Source organism: Coturnix japonica, chromosome 11, assembly GCF_054131305.1.
Source record: "Coturnix japonica strain WE chromosome 11, WE-NBRP24, whole genome shotgun sequence".
NCBI classification, from domain to species: Eukaryota; Metazoa; Chordata; class Aves; order Galliformes; family Phasianidae; genus Coturnix; species Coturnix japonica.
The window spans coordinates 10,015,546-10,032,214 of record NC_140673.1 but is presented as its reverse complement, the minus strand read 5'-3'; the positions used below and the strand labels follow the sequence as shown (position 1 = coordinate 10,032,214).

At 41.1% G+C, this 16,669-nt stretch overlaps 1 protein-coding gene across 1 annotated transcript in view; it reads left to right on the top strand.

The window, feature by feature from the left end:
- The window catches only part of CFH (complement factor H), a 30,190-nt gene extending 14,489 nt beyond the window's left edge, over positions 1-15,701 (top strand). Inside the window, exons 9-23 of the mRNA XM_015869474.3 lie at positions 4-183; positions 934-1,110; positions 2,173-2,352; positions 3,573-3,746; positions 4,681-4,863; positions 6,102-6,284; positions 6,778-6,945; positions 8,207-8,383; positions 10,256-10,462; positions 10,918-11,094; positions 11,718-11,894; positions 12,894-13,070; positions 13,630-13,812; positions 13,911-14,111; positions 14,863-15,701. Of these exons, the coding sequence (XP_015724960.2) occupies positions 4-183; positions 934-1,110; positions 2,173-2,352; positions 3,573-3,746; positions 4,681-4,863; positions 6,102-6,284; positions 6,778-6,945; positions 8,207-8,383; positions 10,256-10,462; positions 10,918-11,094; positions 11,718-11,894; positions 12,894-13,070; positions 13,630-13,812; positions 13,911-14,111; positions 14,863-15,089 (2,771 nt within the window). The 3' untranslated portion in view covers positions 15,090-15,701. The remainder of the gene's footprint in view (positions 1-3; positions 184-933; positions 1,111-2,172; positions 2,353-3,572; positions 3,747-4,680; positions 4,864-6,101; positions 6,285-6,777; positions 6,946-8,206; positions 8,384-10,255; positions 10,463-10,917; positions 11,095-11,717; positions 11,895-12,893; positions 13,071-13,629; positions 13,813-13,910; positions 14,112-14,862) is intronic.
- The last annotated feature ends 968 nt before the right edge of the window (positions 15,702-16,669 follow it).

Genomic DNA, 16,669 nt, shown 5'->3' with positions numbered 1-16,669 from the left:
TAGAAATATGCAAGGTCAGGCGTATGGAAAATGGTTTTATCCAAAATAATTGGAGAAGCTCTTACAAAGAAGGTGAAAGAACTAAATATTTCTGCAATACTAACTATCGTACTGAAAATGAAGGTGGTGAAATTAGGTGCACAAAGAATGGCTGGTCACCTACTCCAAGATGTATCCGTAAAGGTGATTGTGCTTCTTTTTTTTTCTAACTGAAACCAATAAATCTATGATTACATCACCCATGTTAATTCCCTCACCGCTACTTAGTGCATCTCTAAGTCTAGGTGCCTGTGTATAGCCTAGCTGTAATTTCTTGTCTCCTTTCAGTCTCTAGCCTAATCTCTTTCTCTTGCTTGCTTTCCAGTTGGCATCGTAATGGAAGGAGGGAGGAACAGGAAAGTTACCTCTCCTAGCACTGTTTCCAGCTTTTGATCCTGACTAGCACCGAGTCTGAAATTGCTAGAATTACTGCAATTACAAATTCTTTAGATAATAATTTTGTGCATATGAAAGAAATAAACTAATTTCCATCTTTCAGACCATCAGAGCATTTATTTTAGAAAACATGTTGCACATGATGATTTCTGGAGTGTCTCGCTTGCAATAGGGGCACAAAGTCCTCCTGATGCGTGCACAGTACATGCCTATCATGAATTTTGTTTCTGCTGAAAACCAAATGCGTCCGTACGGTCTTGGAATCTTAGAGAACAGCTGCAAATGAAATCCCTGCCCTGCCTTGAACCAGCTGGTAACACTGAATTTTGACTTTTCACGCTTCAGTTGGATCCCAGGAAGGGACCTTAATGCAGAGGCATAAATAATTGTGCTCTTGAAAATGTTCAGAATCCTACTGCTGTTTTTATGTGTCCTCCTTGTTCTAGATATTACATCTGTCATTTAACAATGGAAAGGAATTCTGTCTTTCTCTTTCAGAAACATGCCAGCAGGTTGATCTGACAAATGGCTATTTCATGGAAGAAAAAACAACATTTGATATAGGGGATCGAGTCAACTATACGTGTTACAATGACTTTGTAACTCCAGAAAGACAAGAAATGGGACAGATACAATGTCTAAAGGATGGCTGGTCTCCACCTCCAAAGTGTATCCGTGAGTAGCACACAGGCTTCAGAGTTCCCTGCTGCTGACACTGGTAAAAATGCAATTTGCTACGTACTCTGAATTTCTTCATCTATACTGGTATAGTTTTCTTACTGAATGGAACGAAAGTCAAAAAGAGGACAGAGCCTTCAGAGAGGGACTTTTCTGAGGCTCCAAGAAATAAAAAGATAAAGCAAAATGGAAGTGAGTAAGGGGGAAAAGGTATCTCCTGTCTTCTAGGTGAGCCATCCTTTTGGACCCTCAGTGGTATGAAGTACATTGTCATTGACTTCTCTGGTGATTTTAGCTGATACAAGGTGCATACACACAAACTTAATCCCAGTTTTTCCATCTTGTTGATAAGAATATGAGCACCTTTCACTCATGCCAGGGACAATGTATGAAGATATGCCTGTCAGCCAAGGTATCATGCCAAGAACTTCATTGAAAAGTGAGCAGACTAGTGAGAAACACATTTTGTTATTTGGAAAGATTTTATCATCATGCATAAAAAAGATTAGGCCGGGCTTTTTACCCTGAGTCTAGAAACTACATTTTTGAAAAAGACTGGAGTGCTTTCTCATGAGAACACTTCCATATTCTTGTTAACTTTCTCTTCTAAGTCCTATCCTCTCCTAACAGGAGTATAGGATACAAAGTAGAAGGTACTTGATCTTCCAGCGTTAGGATGATGTTTGCCATGTTGACCAACTTTAGCTAATACTTTGTCTCATACTTTAGTCTCAGACTATGTTTAACCAGAATTTTATTTATTTATTTATTTTCTGGTGCCCTCAAGAAAGCCTGTGGGCAAAATAAGTGAAGCTGTTTGATACTGCATCATTAAAATAAGAAGCAATGGTAGAAAGAAAGGGAGATGAATGCAGTAGATATTATGTGAGTATGATAAGTATGATATTCTAAATTCATGTGCTGACAATGCAAGGTTTTTAATGTTTTAACTATCCCCAGTCATTCAGGAGAATCAGCACACCCCTGCAGTACAGAGTGGTGGCTCCAAAGGGCAAATTTCTGGATCGCCCAATTCATTAACTTTGTTTCATTCTACAGAATCCTGTAAAACGCCACGTGCTCACATTCTGATTGACAATGCAAAGGGAAATATATACCTGCCTGGAGATATGCTTGAATATGTGTGTCCTGAGGATTATCACACTGAGGATAACATGCCAACTGGTACTGCCATGTGTGATGTAAATGGTGAATGGAAGCCAGCACCCCGCTGTGTTGGTAAATACATTTGTACTCACTAACCATTGTAACTGTACACATGCTGTAAAGCTTTATACCTTCCTGTGCTTTTGTTCTAATCAGTGTCAAGTGATGATAAGTGTGTGGCCTCCTCCTCCTGCCTTTCAGGCCCTGCACCTCTCTTGCCTGGCTGCCAGAGTGTGGCCCAGCAACCCAGGGAGCCAGGACCTCTGCCCAGACCCAGGGGCTGCAGCTGTCACTTTCTTCTTTTTTGGTTCAACTACTAACAAAGCTGAGCACAAACCACAAAGGCTCACAGACACAGGGCTCTGATACAGCCATGCAGATTGCCACAGACACGGGGCTGCCTTCAACAGTGCTTACAGACAGGACTTATCTAAAATGTAAATGCAGATCAGCTATGTCCTCTTTCTTCTTCTTCAGCTGATAGAGACAGAAGTTTACCAGCAAAGGCACAAATGCAGCACTCTGGGTTCTCAAGCACGTGTGCATTCATGGACTCCCCGAGGACTTTGCTGACCTCCCTCACACCAGTGTTCCTCCAGTAGCTGATTTCTGGGATGCCACAGCAGCTGGAATTTAAAGACCCCCTTCTGGCTGTGATAGCCAGCACCTGAAGCCAGGAGTGCCTGCTCCCTTGGTCTAACTTGAGCTGGCACCACTTTTTCACTCACACGCATACAGGTCTCACCAGTAGCTAGCACCCAGACCTTGCTGCATGCAAACACATGGAGTAGAAAGTGACAGTATGCAACAAGGTAGTCAAGAAGGGATGTAATAAGATAAAAGATGACAGGGCTGACTGTGGTGATCACATTCAGGGCTCAGCTAGACGAGCATAGTGACCTGCGCAGTTGTACACTTGACTGGTGCATTTATGATTTTTTTCTGTTTATCCTACTTTTTGTTTTCTTTGCTCCTACTTCCCTCTGCGCATCCCTCTGTGGACTGGCGTAGCTGTGCTGTTTTCCACACCGCTCCCTATCCAGGGTCCCCCTTGCTCATGGTCTTATCAGCTGCAAAGTCTAGACTGATCCTCCCAAAAGCAGTGTCTGTACTTTCCTGATATCCAGTCAACTAATGTAACTGGGAAGAAAGTTTCTTGTCAGTCCCCATGCTTGTTTTGTCAGATCTTTGTTTCTCTATGTTTAGTTTCTTGTTTCCCCCTTTTCCATTAGTAGCAGCTATATATTTTTTGTAGGTTTCACAATATACACTGAAATATTCAAACTTTGCAGCAATTGAATGTGAACTGCCAGTACTGTCCCGTGGATATGTTTATCCTCCAAAGAGCAAATACTACAATGGAGATGTTGTGGAATTCAGCTGTGTAGGTGATTACATAAGAGTGGGCCCTGCCTCTGCTCAGTGCTATTACTTTGGATGGTTTCCGTCACCTCCAACATGTAAAGGTAATTCCTCTGTTGACTTTATTATGGTAGGATGTATATACAAATACTTCAGTTCTGAAGACTTTTGTGGGCACCTATAAGTCATTCTAGCACCCAGAACACCTGTCTGGCAACTAGGCCACATGTTTTTCTTGTTGCCTTTATTCTGTTAGCTTCACTTATGCGTACTGGAGATCTTCAATAAACGGTTTGCACATAAAATACTGCTTATCCAAAAGGGCATAAATAGGGTGCGATATGTCAGTCAGAAATTATTTGAGTACAGTCATCTCTTCCTGACAGAGCACAACCCATTGGAATCTGAAAATAATATTTTCAGACTGTGCCTTCTGTGAGAAAGATCAAAATGACAAAGGCATCTCACATTTCTCATCTCTCTTCTTTCCTGCTTACTCAGTTATTTGTTGTTGCCTTTAGTGCCCTCATCCTTCTTTTCACTCACCTTTTTGCATTTGAAAACAGGTGTATTTTGTATAGTTAACTCTTTAGCTCAAAACACAGGAGGCAGGAGTTCACTCCTTCAGACGTAACACATCTCTGTATGGACAAAGAGCATGTCATTGTTACTTGCAGAATACTCTATTTTTTTATTGTGCAAGAATACTGTATCACAGGCAAGCAGAGTCAATGCCCATGTAACACTTTTCATCCATTAAAAATGGATTGATTTAATGAATTGCTTACTTTACTATAGCTGGAAACTGATGATGCACAGAAGAAAGAGAGAAAACTGAGACAGGGTAACTTATCTCTGTGAGCTCCACTCCAGCATGTATCTAAACAGTCACAGGCAGAAAATAATGACCTATTTAAGCTTTCCTGTATTTCTTTCTTAACTTTAAGCAATAAATTCTCTGTTGTTGTTGTTGCACTTACTATGTAAGTGTGCTAATAATAGCAACTGCAGCGTATATGTTTGATCTCTTGATTTCAGTGAATCCCAGAGACTGTGGACCTCCACCTGAAATCACCAATGGAAATGTTACTGGTGGCTTTCTGGAACGGTATCAGAATGGGAAGAGAATGGAATATGAATGTGACACCCAATTTAAATTGGTTGGATCAAAGGAAATAGAATGTTTGGATGGGCAGTGGTCATCTCCTCCTTCTTGCATTGGTAATCTACCTACTACTACATATATAAAACTATGGTGATGCAATACAAAGATAATCAAATGTGAAGTGAATTAGATATAGTCATCTGTTCTCTAGAAAAAAAAAAAAAAAAAAAGCTTCTATAGTGAAAACAAGAAAAACCTTGTGTAGCTGTGAAACTTCTTTATTAAGGAATTCCTCTGATACAGCTGCCCGTGTTTTTCACAGCTTCTGAGAACATAATCACTTTCACAAGTACCTATTGTATTGAACTGTTTAGGGGATTCTGCATCTAACTAACTGTGGTGGAGGTCTGGAAACAGGCAGGGAGGGACATGCCATCACATGGATATCTTTTCTTAGAAAGGAAGCCAGAATCCATTAGCAAACTTCTTCAGTATTGACAGAGGTCTCAGAAGTCTTGCAGTTCCCTTGGGAGATCTGTTAATCTCTGGCTTCTGGATTCTGACAAATCTTCCAAGAACAACTCTGATGTTTTAAAACTGTATGACTGCTCAAGTCTTTTCAATGCTTGATCCGCAGAGAACATGTTTTGTGCTCAGACTGAGCAGAAGTGTGTGGTCCAAGCTTGAGTGCGGAACTTTTCAAGTCCAATTTCTGCATTTGTCCTGGGTTTTCCCTTCCCCCCAGCAAAAGGCATTTGTATGTGTCTGTTCTAATGACATCCCCTTTTCCTCCCTCAGAAGGACTACTCATATGCTGCACTCATCTTTGCAAGCCACTGATCTTTGCTGTGCCTAGCACAGCAACAATAGCGGCCCACAATAGGAACTGTAGTTATCACACAGCAGAGACAACATTGCAGTTGTCTAATCAGTTCTAAGGATATTAGTCGGTTCTTGTAGTAATGCTAACTGAAAGTGTACATTACAAACGTGTAAGTGTGTGACCGAATGAAATTTTTGATTGACCAGAATAAGGGATCCAGATGAGTTGGATTAACTGAAGATTTTCTTATGGTTTAAGATTCATGTACCTTGGTAAAACTGTTTGAGAAATTAACCTTAGCTGAATTGACTCATGAAGTATGCCATGGAGTTATCTCAGTGAAGGAAAGAATTTTAGTCAACTGACTAAATTAAAGGCGTAACCCAGCTGTGTAGGAGGTTACTTTGGACATTTAATTTACTGGAGTAGGTTTTACTCACCAAATACAAATGGAATTATTTTATCTAGGTTCTTTTGGATATTCCCATGCAACATCAATACTTTGTGAAATATTTCTGTTCTTTTCAACAGAAGACAAAATGCCGTGTAGGTCGCCTTCTTCTATCTTGAATGTTGTTCTTCACCAGCAAGATCAAGACCAGTTTTCTCATGGAGATGAAGTAACCTATGGATGTAGGCGAGGCTCTAGGAATGCTAGCAGAATGAAAACAAAATGTCTTAATGGGGAATGGAAGCCTTCACCTCTTTGCAATGGTAATCTTCTCCTGTATTTCTGTAATATTTCAGTTATGAGTTAAACGCTGTTATAGTCATTGTTTCAAGGACTTTGGGAATCAATATGTAGCTTTGGGTACTATAATTTTTGACATCTCAACTAAATGATTTTCCATTTCCTCCTCTTTTAAATGTTAACATAATGTATCCTTCATCCTGGAAAGTCTGTGGAGCTAAAAGTTTGTAAACACTCTGAGTAGGTTTTGGGAAGGGAGTGGACAGTTACACAGTGGTTAAAATCAAATGTGGCTGCACTGCGTGTCCTTTACATACAGTGACGCTACAATAGTAGTTTTGTACTCATTCTCATGCATTCCCCAGCAATTAGGACCCCTCAGAAAGCTTTAGGTATAGCAGCAAAAAAGACACGGGTAAGTATTAGGAAAATGATGACTTCCTTGTTAATGAATGCGTACATACATATTATCTGAATCAAATCTATTCTTTAGCTGTTTGTGTTGATTTTCTTCAGACCATCAGTGTGTACCTCCAGAGGATATTGTGGTTGAACGCAGTAGTATTCCCAGGAAAGCAAAGGAGACTGGGCTGCTTTTAACGTATAAATGTAGACCAGCAGACAGCCATTTTAAACAGGCAACTTGTGTGTCCGGAAAATGGTCTCCAGAGATTCAGTGCACAGGTATGATTTTAGATTTACATACAATTTCTTCTTTTTTGTATGTATGGTAAATGCTCATTATTGAAGATTTTTAGCACCTCTGTGCCACTGATTTGTAACAGAAATGTTTACGTTCTTGTATGTGTGTGCATATATATATACATAATTGCATAGTCATTTCATTAGGAAATTATTTGAACAGCAAATTAAATTTAGAGACTCTACTTAGTGAAGCAGACTTAATAGTATCTACTTTGACACTGGAACCATTGTCACTGTCACTTTTAATGTGAGCAAAGTTCAAAGATCTTCTATTGCTGAGTTTTCTTTTTCCTTCTTCCCCCGCCTCTCCCCCCATTATTTCCCAGTGAAACAACAAGAAAAAAGCTGAATTGGTCAACTCAAAGCACAGACCTAGAGGAGGCTGCCCTTATCTAATACATGTCAAATGTGTCAGATGCCTGCAGGACTACCTTTAAATTATAGACAGAGCAGGATATTGCCTGTAAAAGAGTAAAAAAAATTATGATTTATTTGCCTGATTTCAGTAAACCAGATGTGTGGAAACTTATGTGTTGAAATGGGAGAAATATATCAGATGGTTACCATTCAACACAGTGTTCCCTTTCAAAACAAGTCCCTACCATCCAAATGTTCTGGAATCATAAGAGACAAACTGAGCTTTTGGGGTCTCCTCCTGCCTAGATCTATCTCTTTCTCCTCCTTTTCATCTCCTATAGCAGGAGCCACCTCTCATTCCTTGAGTGGCAAAATTCACGTTGCTGTTAGGTAAGCCTGGGAAGACAATATCGACAATACCATCAAACAGCCAAAAAAACCCAAGCCCAACAAATCAGACACAACCTCCCAACGAGTCACACTTAACCCAGAAAACCCCAGAAGGTGGAACAGTTTTTAAGTAGCTCACCATACAGAAAGTTAGGGAAAGCAGACAAGTGACTGCAGCTGTGTAATGGAAAAGAGAGGCTACCAGTTTATGTTAGGAAGGCAATTTTGAGTTAGAAAAAGACACTGATGGTGTATAATTTTTCTGAGCATACATTCTGTGAAAACAGACTGAAAGCCTTATAAGCATCTGAGAGCAGCTCTAGTGTTTTTTCAGGCAGAACAATATGATCGTGGTATTAATTAAAGCTTGAGATAGAGACTGAAGAGTTGTCCCCTGACAAGTGTTTTCTTAAATGTTGGTTACTGTTGCAATCTTTGATGAACTGTTACGCTTCATCTGGTGCTCTGTTACGAACTGAATGTATATCTTTAGGTGAGAATACATGCCCACCTCCACCTCAGCTGCCCAATGCTAACAAGATACCAATTGGAAGAAACTACAAGAATGGGAGTAAAATAGCTTTTTCATGTCTGGAGGGCTTCCATCTCATCGGTGCAAACGAAATAATGTGTATAAATGAGAAATGGCAGTCACCACCGTACTGCGTTGGTCAGTAGCATTTGTATTTATTTTATTATGAACTTCTGTGTTGTGTACTTGCAGTCATCATTAGCAAAAGGATGCTGTTGTTTTTCTTAGGACTGTCACAAACAGGTAATTGTGCAGATAAGCAATGGAATATAACTAAGCAGCAGGCCTTTTTATTCAGGCAGACATATCAGAGATGGTGCGTAAAATTTTCAGGCAGTTCCTCAAGAGGTGTGTGTTTATTCATGTAGCAGCGAATTCAGTGTGAAGTGTCAGTGTTGGGTAGGGGCTTTTGAATAGTGTCCTGTTGAATCAACTGCGAATGTTGGGTGAAATGCTAGCACTTTCTTGTTTTCTGTCTTAATTCTTGTTTGGTTTTTTTCCTTCTATTCCTTGTGACTTCTTGTAATTCAAGAGTAAATACTATGACGGAGCTTTGTTCATCTGTCCTAAGGAATCATGGAATGTTTTTTCTTGGAAAGGATCTTAAAAGTCAACAATTTTTAACCCCCTGCCGTGGGCAGAGACACCACCCACTGAATCAGCATCCCCAAAGCCACATCCAGCCTGGCCTTCAGCATTACCAAGGATAGGACACCTGCCACTTCTCTGAGCAACCTGTCATTGCTCATCACCTCTGTCATAACAAATTTTTTCCTAGTATCCGATCTAAATTTCCCCTCTTTTAGTTCAAAGCCATTACCACTCTTACCTCTCCATTCTCTCATAAAGAGCCCTTCCCCAACTCTCCTGTAGCCTTCAATAAGAATTGGAAGGCCACAATGAGAACTCCCTGGAAACCTCTCTTCTCCAGGCTGAACAAGCCCTTGGCCTGTCTTCATAGGAGATGCTGCAGCCCTCTGATTATCCTCATCCCCATATTTTCTGGACCTGCTCCAGCATGCTCATGTCCTTTTTGTGCTGGGGGCCTCAGAGCTGAATGCAGTGGGCTCCCACAATAACAGAGTAGAGCAGGAGAGTCATCTCCCTCGCCCTGTTGGCCATGCTTCTTTTGATGGCTTACTGGACTTCAAGCACACATTACCACATTTTTCATTTACCAGCACCTCCAGTACTTCTCCTCCGGGCAGCTCTCAATCTGTTCTCCACTTCGCCTGTATTTGTGCTTCACATGCTGAGGAATCTGTAGGCCAATAGGTAAAACATTGCCGATGCCAATAATCTCTTACAAGCAGGAGTTCATTAAGAGACAAAGTGTCTTCAGAAGCGGATAGGAAATGGAAATACAGGACAAATGAGGTCCAAGATAATGATTTGTGCACAAAGTGCCAAGTGAGCCTGTATCTTTAAGCTGAAAGATTTTGGTGCTTTGGGTTTTTTTTTCTCTTTTCTTGTTTGTGGGTTTCCACTTCTGCTAGTCAATGACACACATAGAGAAGAATGAGAGAAATGTTTGAGCTGTTCATAAAATAAATATTACTGCAATGAAATTTGCAGTCCCAGTAGCTGAACAGGAAGTTTGATTGTAATCAGATCCTTTGTCTTGTAGAGTTGGGTAGAAATGTATGCTTTCAACTCGATGCATCAATTAATAAATCTCATTTACCGGTAATTAGAAATGAATACTTCCCAAAATGTGACAGTTTCTTCTGCTTCTCTGCCTGTGATTGTTAACCTGTTCTTTTTATTAATTTTCAACTGTATCTTCTTTGTGCGAAGTGGGATATGGCTCTAACTTGGTTCAAATCAAAAGACATAAAAACCCTTGTAGGAAGGAGAAAGGAAAGGAGTTTGCTTTGTGAATCATATGTATTTATTTATCTGTCTTTCAAGGCACTTCATTTTTTGTTTGGAATTTCTTTTTTGTTTTAGACTGCATGTGTCTATGGAACTCACTGTTTATCTCTTACTGTTTATCTCTGTGTTTTAAAGAAAAACCCTGTTCGCCACCACAACCTGTAGAGTACGCTGATGATCCCAGGCTGGTAAATCAAAACTTAAAAATGGAAAAAGAAGGGAGAACAGTCTATCTTGCTGGTGCTGTACTGAAGTTCACTTGTCATTCCGGATTTGAGTTACATGGATCATCAGAGATAAGCTGTTCCATGGGAAACTGGAGCTCATCTCCTACATGTTCAGGTAGCATCAAACAATACTTTTCCTAAAACGTGCTCAGCAGTGAATTTGAAATGCTATCAAACTGGAGTTGACTAGTAACAAAATTTCGTACTTTAAGTATTCCTGTGGTAATTCTGGCATCTTTGTTCAGTGTTTGTCTCTACCAGATGAGTCATGGGTACATCCTTATCACCCAAGGACTTGTCTTCTACAGAGTCTTCAGCATAGTAAAGGACAGAAGTCTTTACCAAACTTTTCTGGTGTTGATAGAAAGATGATCTAAATCTTTACAGTGACTAAAGCGTATGTCTATGTAGGGATCTAACAAGGAAGATTCTGTGTGCTCTCTTTTATACAAAATCTGGTATTTATTGACTGTGCAGGTTAGGAAAAGCATCTATTTAGTCTGAATAATAATCTCATTCTGTGCGTATCATGTTACCACAAGCATCAAGTTTGCATATCTTTCTTTTCAGAAACGTCATGCGGAAGTATTCCAAATGTTCCCAATTCTGCAATTGAAGGCAGAAACAAGAAAGTGTACGAGCCCGGCGAAACAGTTCGCTACCAGTGTGAGGAAGGATTTGAGGCTGTTGGCCTCCCAGAAATTATTTGCAGAAAAGGAAATTGGTCGACACCGCCATTCTGTGAAGGTGTGTGTTCTGCTTCTAAACAGCACACAGTACTTTTAGTCTCTTAAGACATTCATTAAAATAATACCCACCCATGCATGCAAGCGAGTCAAAACAATAGAGTCAGTCGTTGGATCAATTTGAATGGGATGCTGCAATACCTTTTGTCTGGTTCCTGAGAACCATCAAGCAGAACTGACCAGCAAAGAAATCTTTTCCCCTTCTGGGCTGAAGCTAGTAGATGCAACTTAACTCATTTCTTAGATCAAAAAGAAGGTTATGGAGGGAAGGGTGCTAACTGCAAAGGGATAGCAGGTAAGATAACGTATTTATGGAATGTGACTTTCATTATGAACATTACCTTCAAATAGTAAATCAAACACTCTGTGGTCCTTTGGCGCACAATGCTGTACAGCACCAGCCCCCATGTTCAGCTAATCTCTACAACTCCTTTCTGCTTTTCAGTCACCAGAATACTGTCTGGTGAAGTACTGCAGAGTAAAGACTTCCTTTCCTACCTGTGAAAAACAAACTGCCTTATGCAAACTGCCAGTCCTCACTGTGAATAATGTTGCCTCTGAACACAATATTCTAAGGTCATCGCATTACTGCCTGAGTATTCTTAAATGTGCCTCTCTTTTCAGATGTCAGCTGTGAAGCCCCACCTGAAATTCACAATGGTTATATTACCAGCACTCAACAACAGAGGTATCTGCCCGGTGCTCGGGTACAGTATCAGTGTGACAACGATTTTCAGATTACAGGTGTAAATTACATCACTTGTTCAAATGGACATTGGTCACAAACACCAACTTGCAGAGGTAGGAATTTCTGCTTTCGTCTTGCCCCTTAGTGTAGAGGAGTTGGTCCTGTTACCTCAATATTTGAAAAACTTCATATTTTAATTTTGTTCTGCAGCTTTGTACCTACTACTGCTTTCTTGCACAGCAATTGAACTTATTGCTTCTGGAAATATTACATATATTTTCATCAAAAGCAAAAACACCTTAAAGAAAAAGGGCATAAAAACATGATGATTTTTCATTTTCCACTATGATACTAGCTATTCATCAGAATACATTGTTTTATTGGCCTTCTCTAGAAAGATGTAACTGTCTGAAAGGAAGTAGTGGGGAAGAGATCCAGCCATTTTTTCTGAGGGTCAGCTCTAACTTGTAGAGATTCCACTAAAGTCTCAGGATGTAAAAACTGTAGATCTGCTCAAGTTCTGAAATGGCAAGAGTGTTCCTATGAAAAGACAATGTGCAGTCCTCCTTTATCTGACCAAATCTGTGGCTGGAGGGTGAACTACTGCTGCTTGGGTTTCACATCGTTCCGTGGAGTTGACTGCACATACCCGTCCGTGAGCTCTGCAGCTGACGACTTCTTCCAGAGCTCTGCAGTTCATCAGAGGGCCAGCTTGGCTGCTACATCTTTGATTTTTCAGAAGTGCCAGGGTTCTGTGGGGAGGGCTGTGGCCTCACTAGAAGGATTTCTTTGTCGTAAGGTGTAGCTGCAGAAACAGTGGCTTTTTTGAGACTCTTTCACTGACACTGCCATCTTCCAAGAGTCCACAAATAAGCATTCTGCTGCAGCTGTCATTTGAAGTCACACTCATGCTCACATTCCTGGCCTTCACAGCATTTTACCCCACTGAAACCTTGTGGCCAGGAAGAAAAATATGAAAAAAACATATTGTGAGGCTCTAGACAGAAATTGGACAGAGCTGGGGAGTAACAAGATTGATTTCCTTACCTAATATAGGTATAGGGGAACATCTCAATGACTATAACTGCAACTGTAGAAATATCTCTTTTCAGATATGAGGTGTGGACCTCCTCCAGAAATCGCTGGTGGCAAAATTCAAGGTGTTAAAAAGTCAAGGTATTTGCCTGGGGAGACAGCTATATATCAGTGCTGGAAAGGTTTTCGTATGACTGGAGCTTCCACTGTAAGTTGTCAGAATGGGACCTGGACGGAGCTGCCCACGTGCAAAGGTACTTTTCCTGTCTTTTCATTCGGTAGCCTATTGGTGAGACTGCCGTCAAGCCGGTTCGGTGGCATTTTCTTCTTCAAATTTCAGTCTCTGAGCTGTGAGCAAGTGCAGTGCATCTGGCAGGTACAGACTCCTCAGAGCCCGAGGTCTGCCCCATTATTAACTGAAATTGTATGGTCCGGTGTCCTTTGTTCTAGTTTGCAAAAAGATTCGTGCTTGTCCCTGCTTAGTCAGTACAGAGAGCTGGTGGGCATCCAGTTCCATAGAAAGAGCTGTGCCAAACATCCTGCACTATTGTGTAGGACCTGTGAAAGTCTTGCAGAAAGCAGCAAAAGCTCCTGAGGTGACAGATGGATGAACTGGTAGTTATGAGTCCCAGCAGTGGAAAAATGAGTAACTCTGGCTCTTTTCCATCTGCCAGATATTTGGTGTCAAGGTGGCAATTTTCTCTGCTTTCCTCTGAGTCTACAGGTGAGGTAGTCTCCCAAAGTATTTGAGACCAGGCAACCCCTGCAATTAAACTCTGAACCGTTTCTTTCTAAGTGTTAATGTTCTTCCAGGAAGGAGTGAAAAATGCGGCCCACCTCCGGACATTGAAAATGGAGATATTCTTTCCTTCCCGTTGCCAGAATATTCACAAGGTGCAATTTTGAAATATAAATGCCCAAATTTCTACATCCTGGAAGGATCTCAGCAGATCAAATGCATTAATGGGCAGTGGACAAATCCACCGGTTTGCTTAGGTAGGTGATATGATGTGAAGAACCTCTGTAGGAAGGAATAAAATTAGAGGTGGTGCATCTGTATGAATTGATGACGATGTTCTCTTGCCCTTTCCCAGTGGCCTGTACAGCAGCTGAAGAAGATATGAACAATAACAACATTGAGCTGAAATGGAGGGGAGAAAGAAAGCTATATTCCAAATCGGGTGATTTTATCGAATTTGATTGCAAAATAGGAAATGTGAAAGACCCAGAATCTTCTCCGTTCAGAGTACAATGTATTAATGGCACATTAAAATATCCACGGTGCAAAACAGGAAGTAAGTCTTCACCATCTGTCATTGTTTGGCTGCTGTTCTTTGCATATTTAGTGCAAAAACTTTAGCAAGCATGCCTGGGGAAATAATAACAAAGCACCAGGGTGTGGGAAGTCCTGTACAGCTGTAGGCCGTGATGGGTTGTGTTTCCCAAGGTGCTGCTGACAGGAGTATCTGAGATCACCAAGACTCATGTCAGGGTTATTTGTTCTGTGACTGTCTAACTCCAAGGAGAATTAAAGAGCTCGTGAGTTCCCTGAAAGTGATACCCCTGAAATTGTTTCCCTGACTGTGGCAAGACAGGAGACTATTTCATTGCAGCCTCTCCCAAGCCTGCCCATTTAGGCAAAGTTTTGTCCCGGTGAGCTTCTCTCCTGGTCTCTGTTGCTGCCATGCTGTGCCCCCTTCGTACCTCTGCGGCCTTTCTAGCTCGTCTCTGCTCATAACATGTTCCAATACATACGGGGACAGCAGCTGATGCCACGGCAGGCCTTTGTAGGCTTCTCAGAAGGGAAATCTATGCTCATCCCTTTCTACAGTTTCCCTGAGCAGGCTTTACTGGATCATTGCCAAAGAGTATGAAAAGAGCTTTTATCTTTCATAGTCTGTGCTATGTATCGCAAAAGGGAAGCAGAGTAATGGTACGAGGCACTCAATTGGTACTAACACCTTCAGAGACTTGGCTTCCATTGTGAGATCTACAGGCAAATTGTTAAAGTACTCCACATTGTTAGTGGCATTTTTTGTTTTCCAGGGGACTGCACAGTGCTTCAGTCAGAAATGGATAAGAACAACATTAAACTACCCTGGACAGCGCCTTACATCTATCGCTCTAAGGAACGTATTCCCTTTACATGCAAATGGTCACGTGTGGCAGTTTCAAGACCAGAGAAATTTAACCCACAGTGTCGGGATGGAGTATTTGAGTACCCTCAATGTGAGTACTCAACTACTAGTGAGTCTGAGTGGGAGGTGCTGTAAAAGAACTGTGGGCAACAGCCAAGAAGGACTGTAAAAGGAGGATCAGATTCAGGGGCCTTCGCTTAATCTCATACCTGCAGTCATGGAGGAGCTGCTCTTGTTCCAAGGAACCTGGGGAGCTGAATTCAAGCAGTGAGCATGGTTGGCAACCGCTTTTCACTGCTGGGAAACGTGATAACATCAGCCTTGACGATCTCTGTTTCCTCTTCTGTCTCTTTACGGTTCAGGAGCAATTGGATAGATGGAAATGACATGACTGAGTCCAGCTGGAGAACTGAGTGCTCTTTCAACAAATCCAGTGATCTGAGCTCAAGTTTTCCCAGAGTTTCCTGCTTTATTGTGCTTTAAAGCTTAGGCAGCGCTCTCTGTTGGAATTTGCTAATTCATTTTCTTCATACTATTGGATGATTTTGTTCGAATTTAACCATTTTTTGTGAATTTGTTTGCATTCTGTAACTGTGTTTACATTTCATCCATCCAAATGAATGCAGTTACTTACATCTTGCCTATTCTGCATTGATCCCTGTTAATTTTATTTACATTTGCATCCTGAAGTAGGCTGTCTTTGGTGGCATACTGAGTCGAGAATTAAAAAGCCTGCAGGTAATTCGATTATTGGTGTATTTGGCCTCATCTGCTTCTAGCTTTTTCTCCGTGATCGTGCCTGGAACTTAGCCTGGGGTGATGGCAGAGGCAGGATGAGTCAGGGTGAGTCTTCTTCAAACAACTTGGGAGATTCTTTGGATTGCGTGACCTGATTCCTACTCAGGACCTGACCTTCTGTTTTACTTGGTGGAAAGGCTAGGTGTTGGGATGCAAGTCACTAACTAGGATTTCTGGATGCAGGTGGGCACAACTCCTTTGGTCCAGGTCCTGGAATGAAACCTGCCATCCTTTTCATTTTTTTGGCGAGCCTGCGTTGCTGTCTTGATGGATCCAAGATGCTTGTGCTTTATTTATTTATTTGGTCATTGATCCAATGGTGACATATTGCAGCTGATGGATAGGAACAGCTAATATGTTCATGTCGCATTAGCATATTGCTTGCTGGGGAGCTAATTTATAGAGCTTTGTAGAAGATACGCTGCTCATTCTTCCCAAAGTTCTCTTTTCTAAGAATTTTTTTGAAAGGTAGCATGTGCAGCACACACAGCTCTGTGCAGCAATGGATTATGCTTTGACCTTGAGATGCCTTCAGCACAGAAAGATTTTTCCTTAACTTCACCTAATTAATTCAGCCAAGCTCATGAAAATGAACTAAAGCCATACGATGCATCTGTGCACTGTTAATGGAATCAATCTGTCTTGCTATTCATGTAGGTTATAAACATCAGTTGAGTTCTAAGAAAATAAAGCAAGTAAGTAGTACCTGATCTTCCTGTTGATGCTTTTGCTGACAAAGGAGATTTCAGGACAGCTAAAGCTTTGCTTTAGTCACTCTATAACCAAATAACTGGACATGATTTCTTGGAATAAGATCTCAAGAGAACAGAGGCCTGCTGACTCCCATTGCACAGACAGAACTTTTGTTGCAGAACTTGGAGAAGAGGGAATCTTTCAGCTGAAGACTGGGATGAATC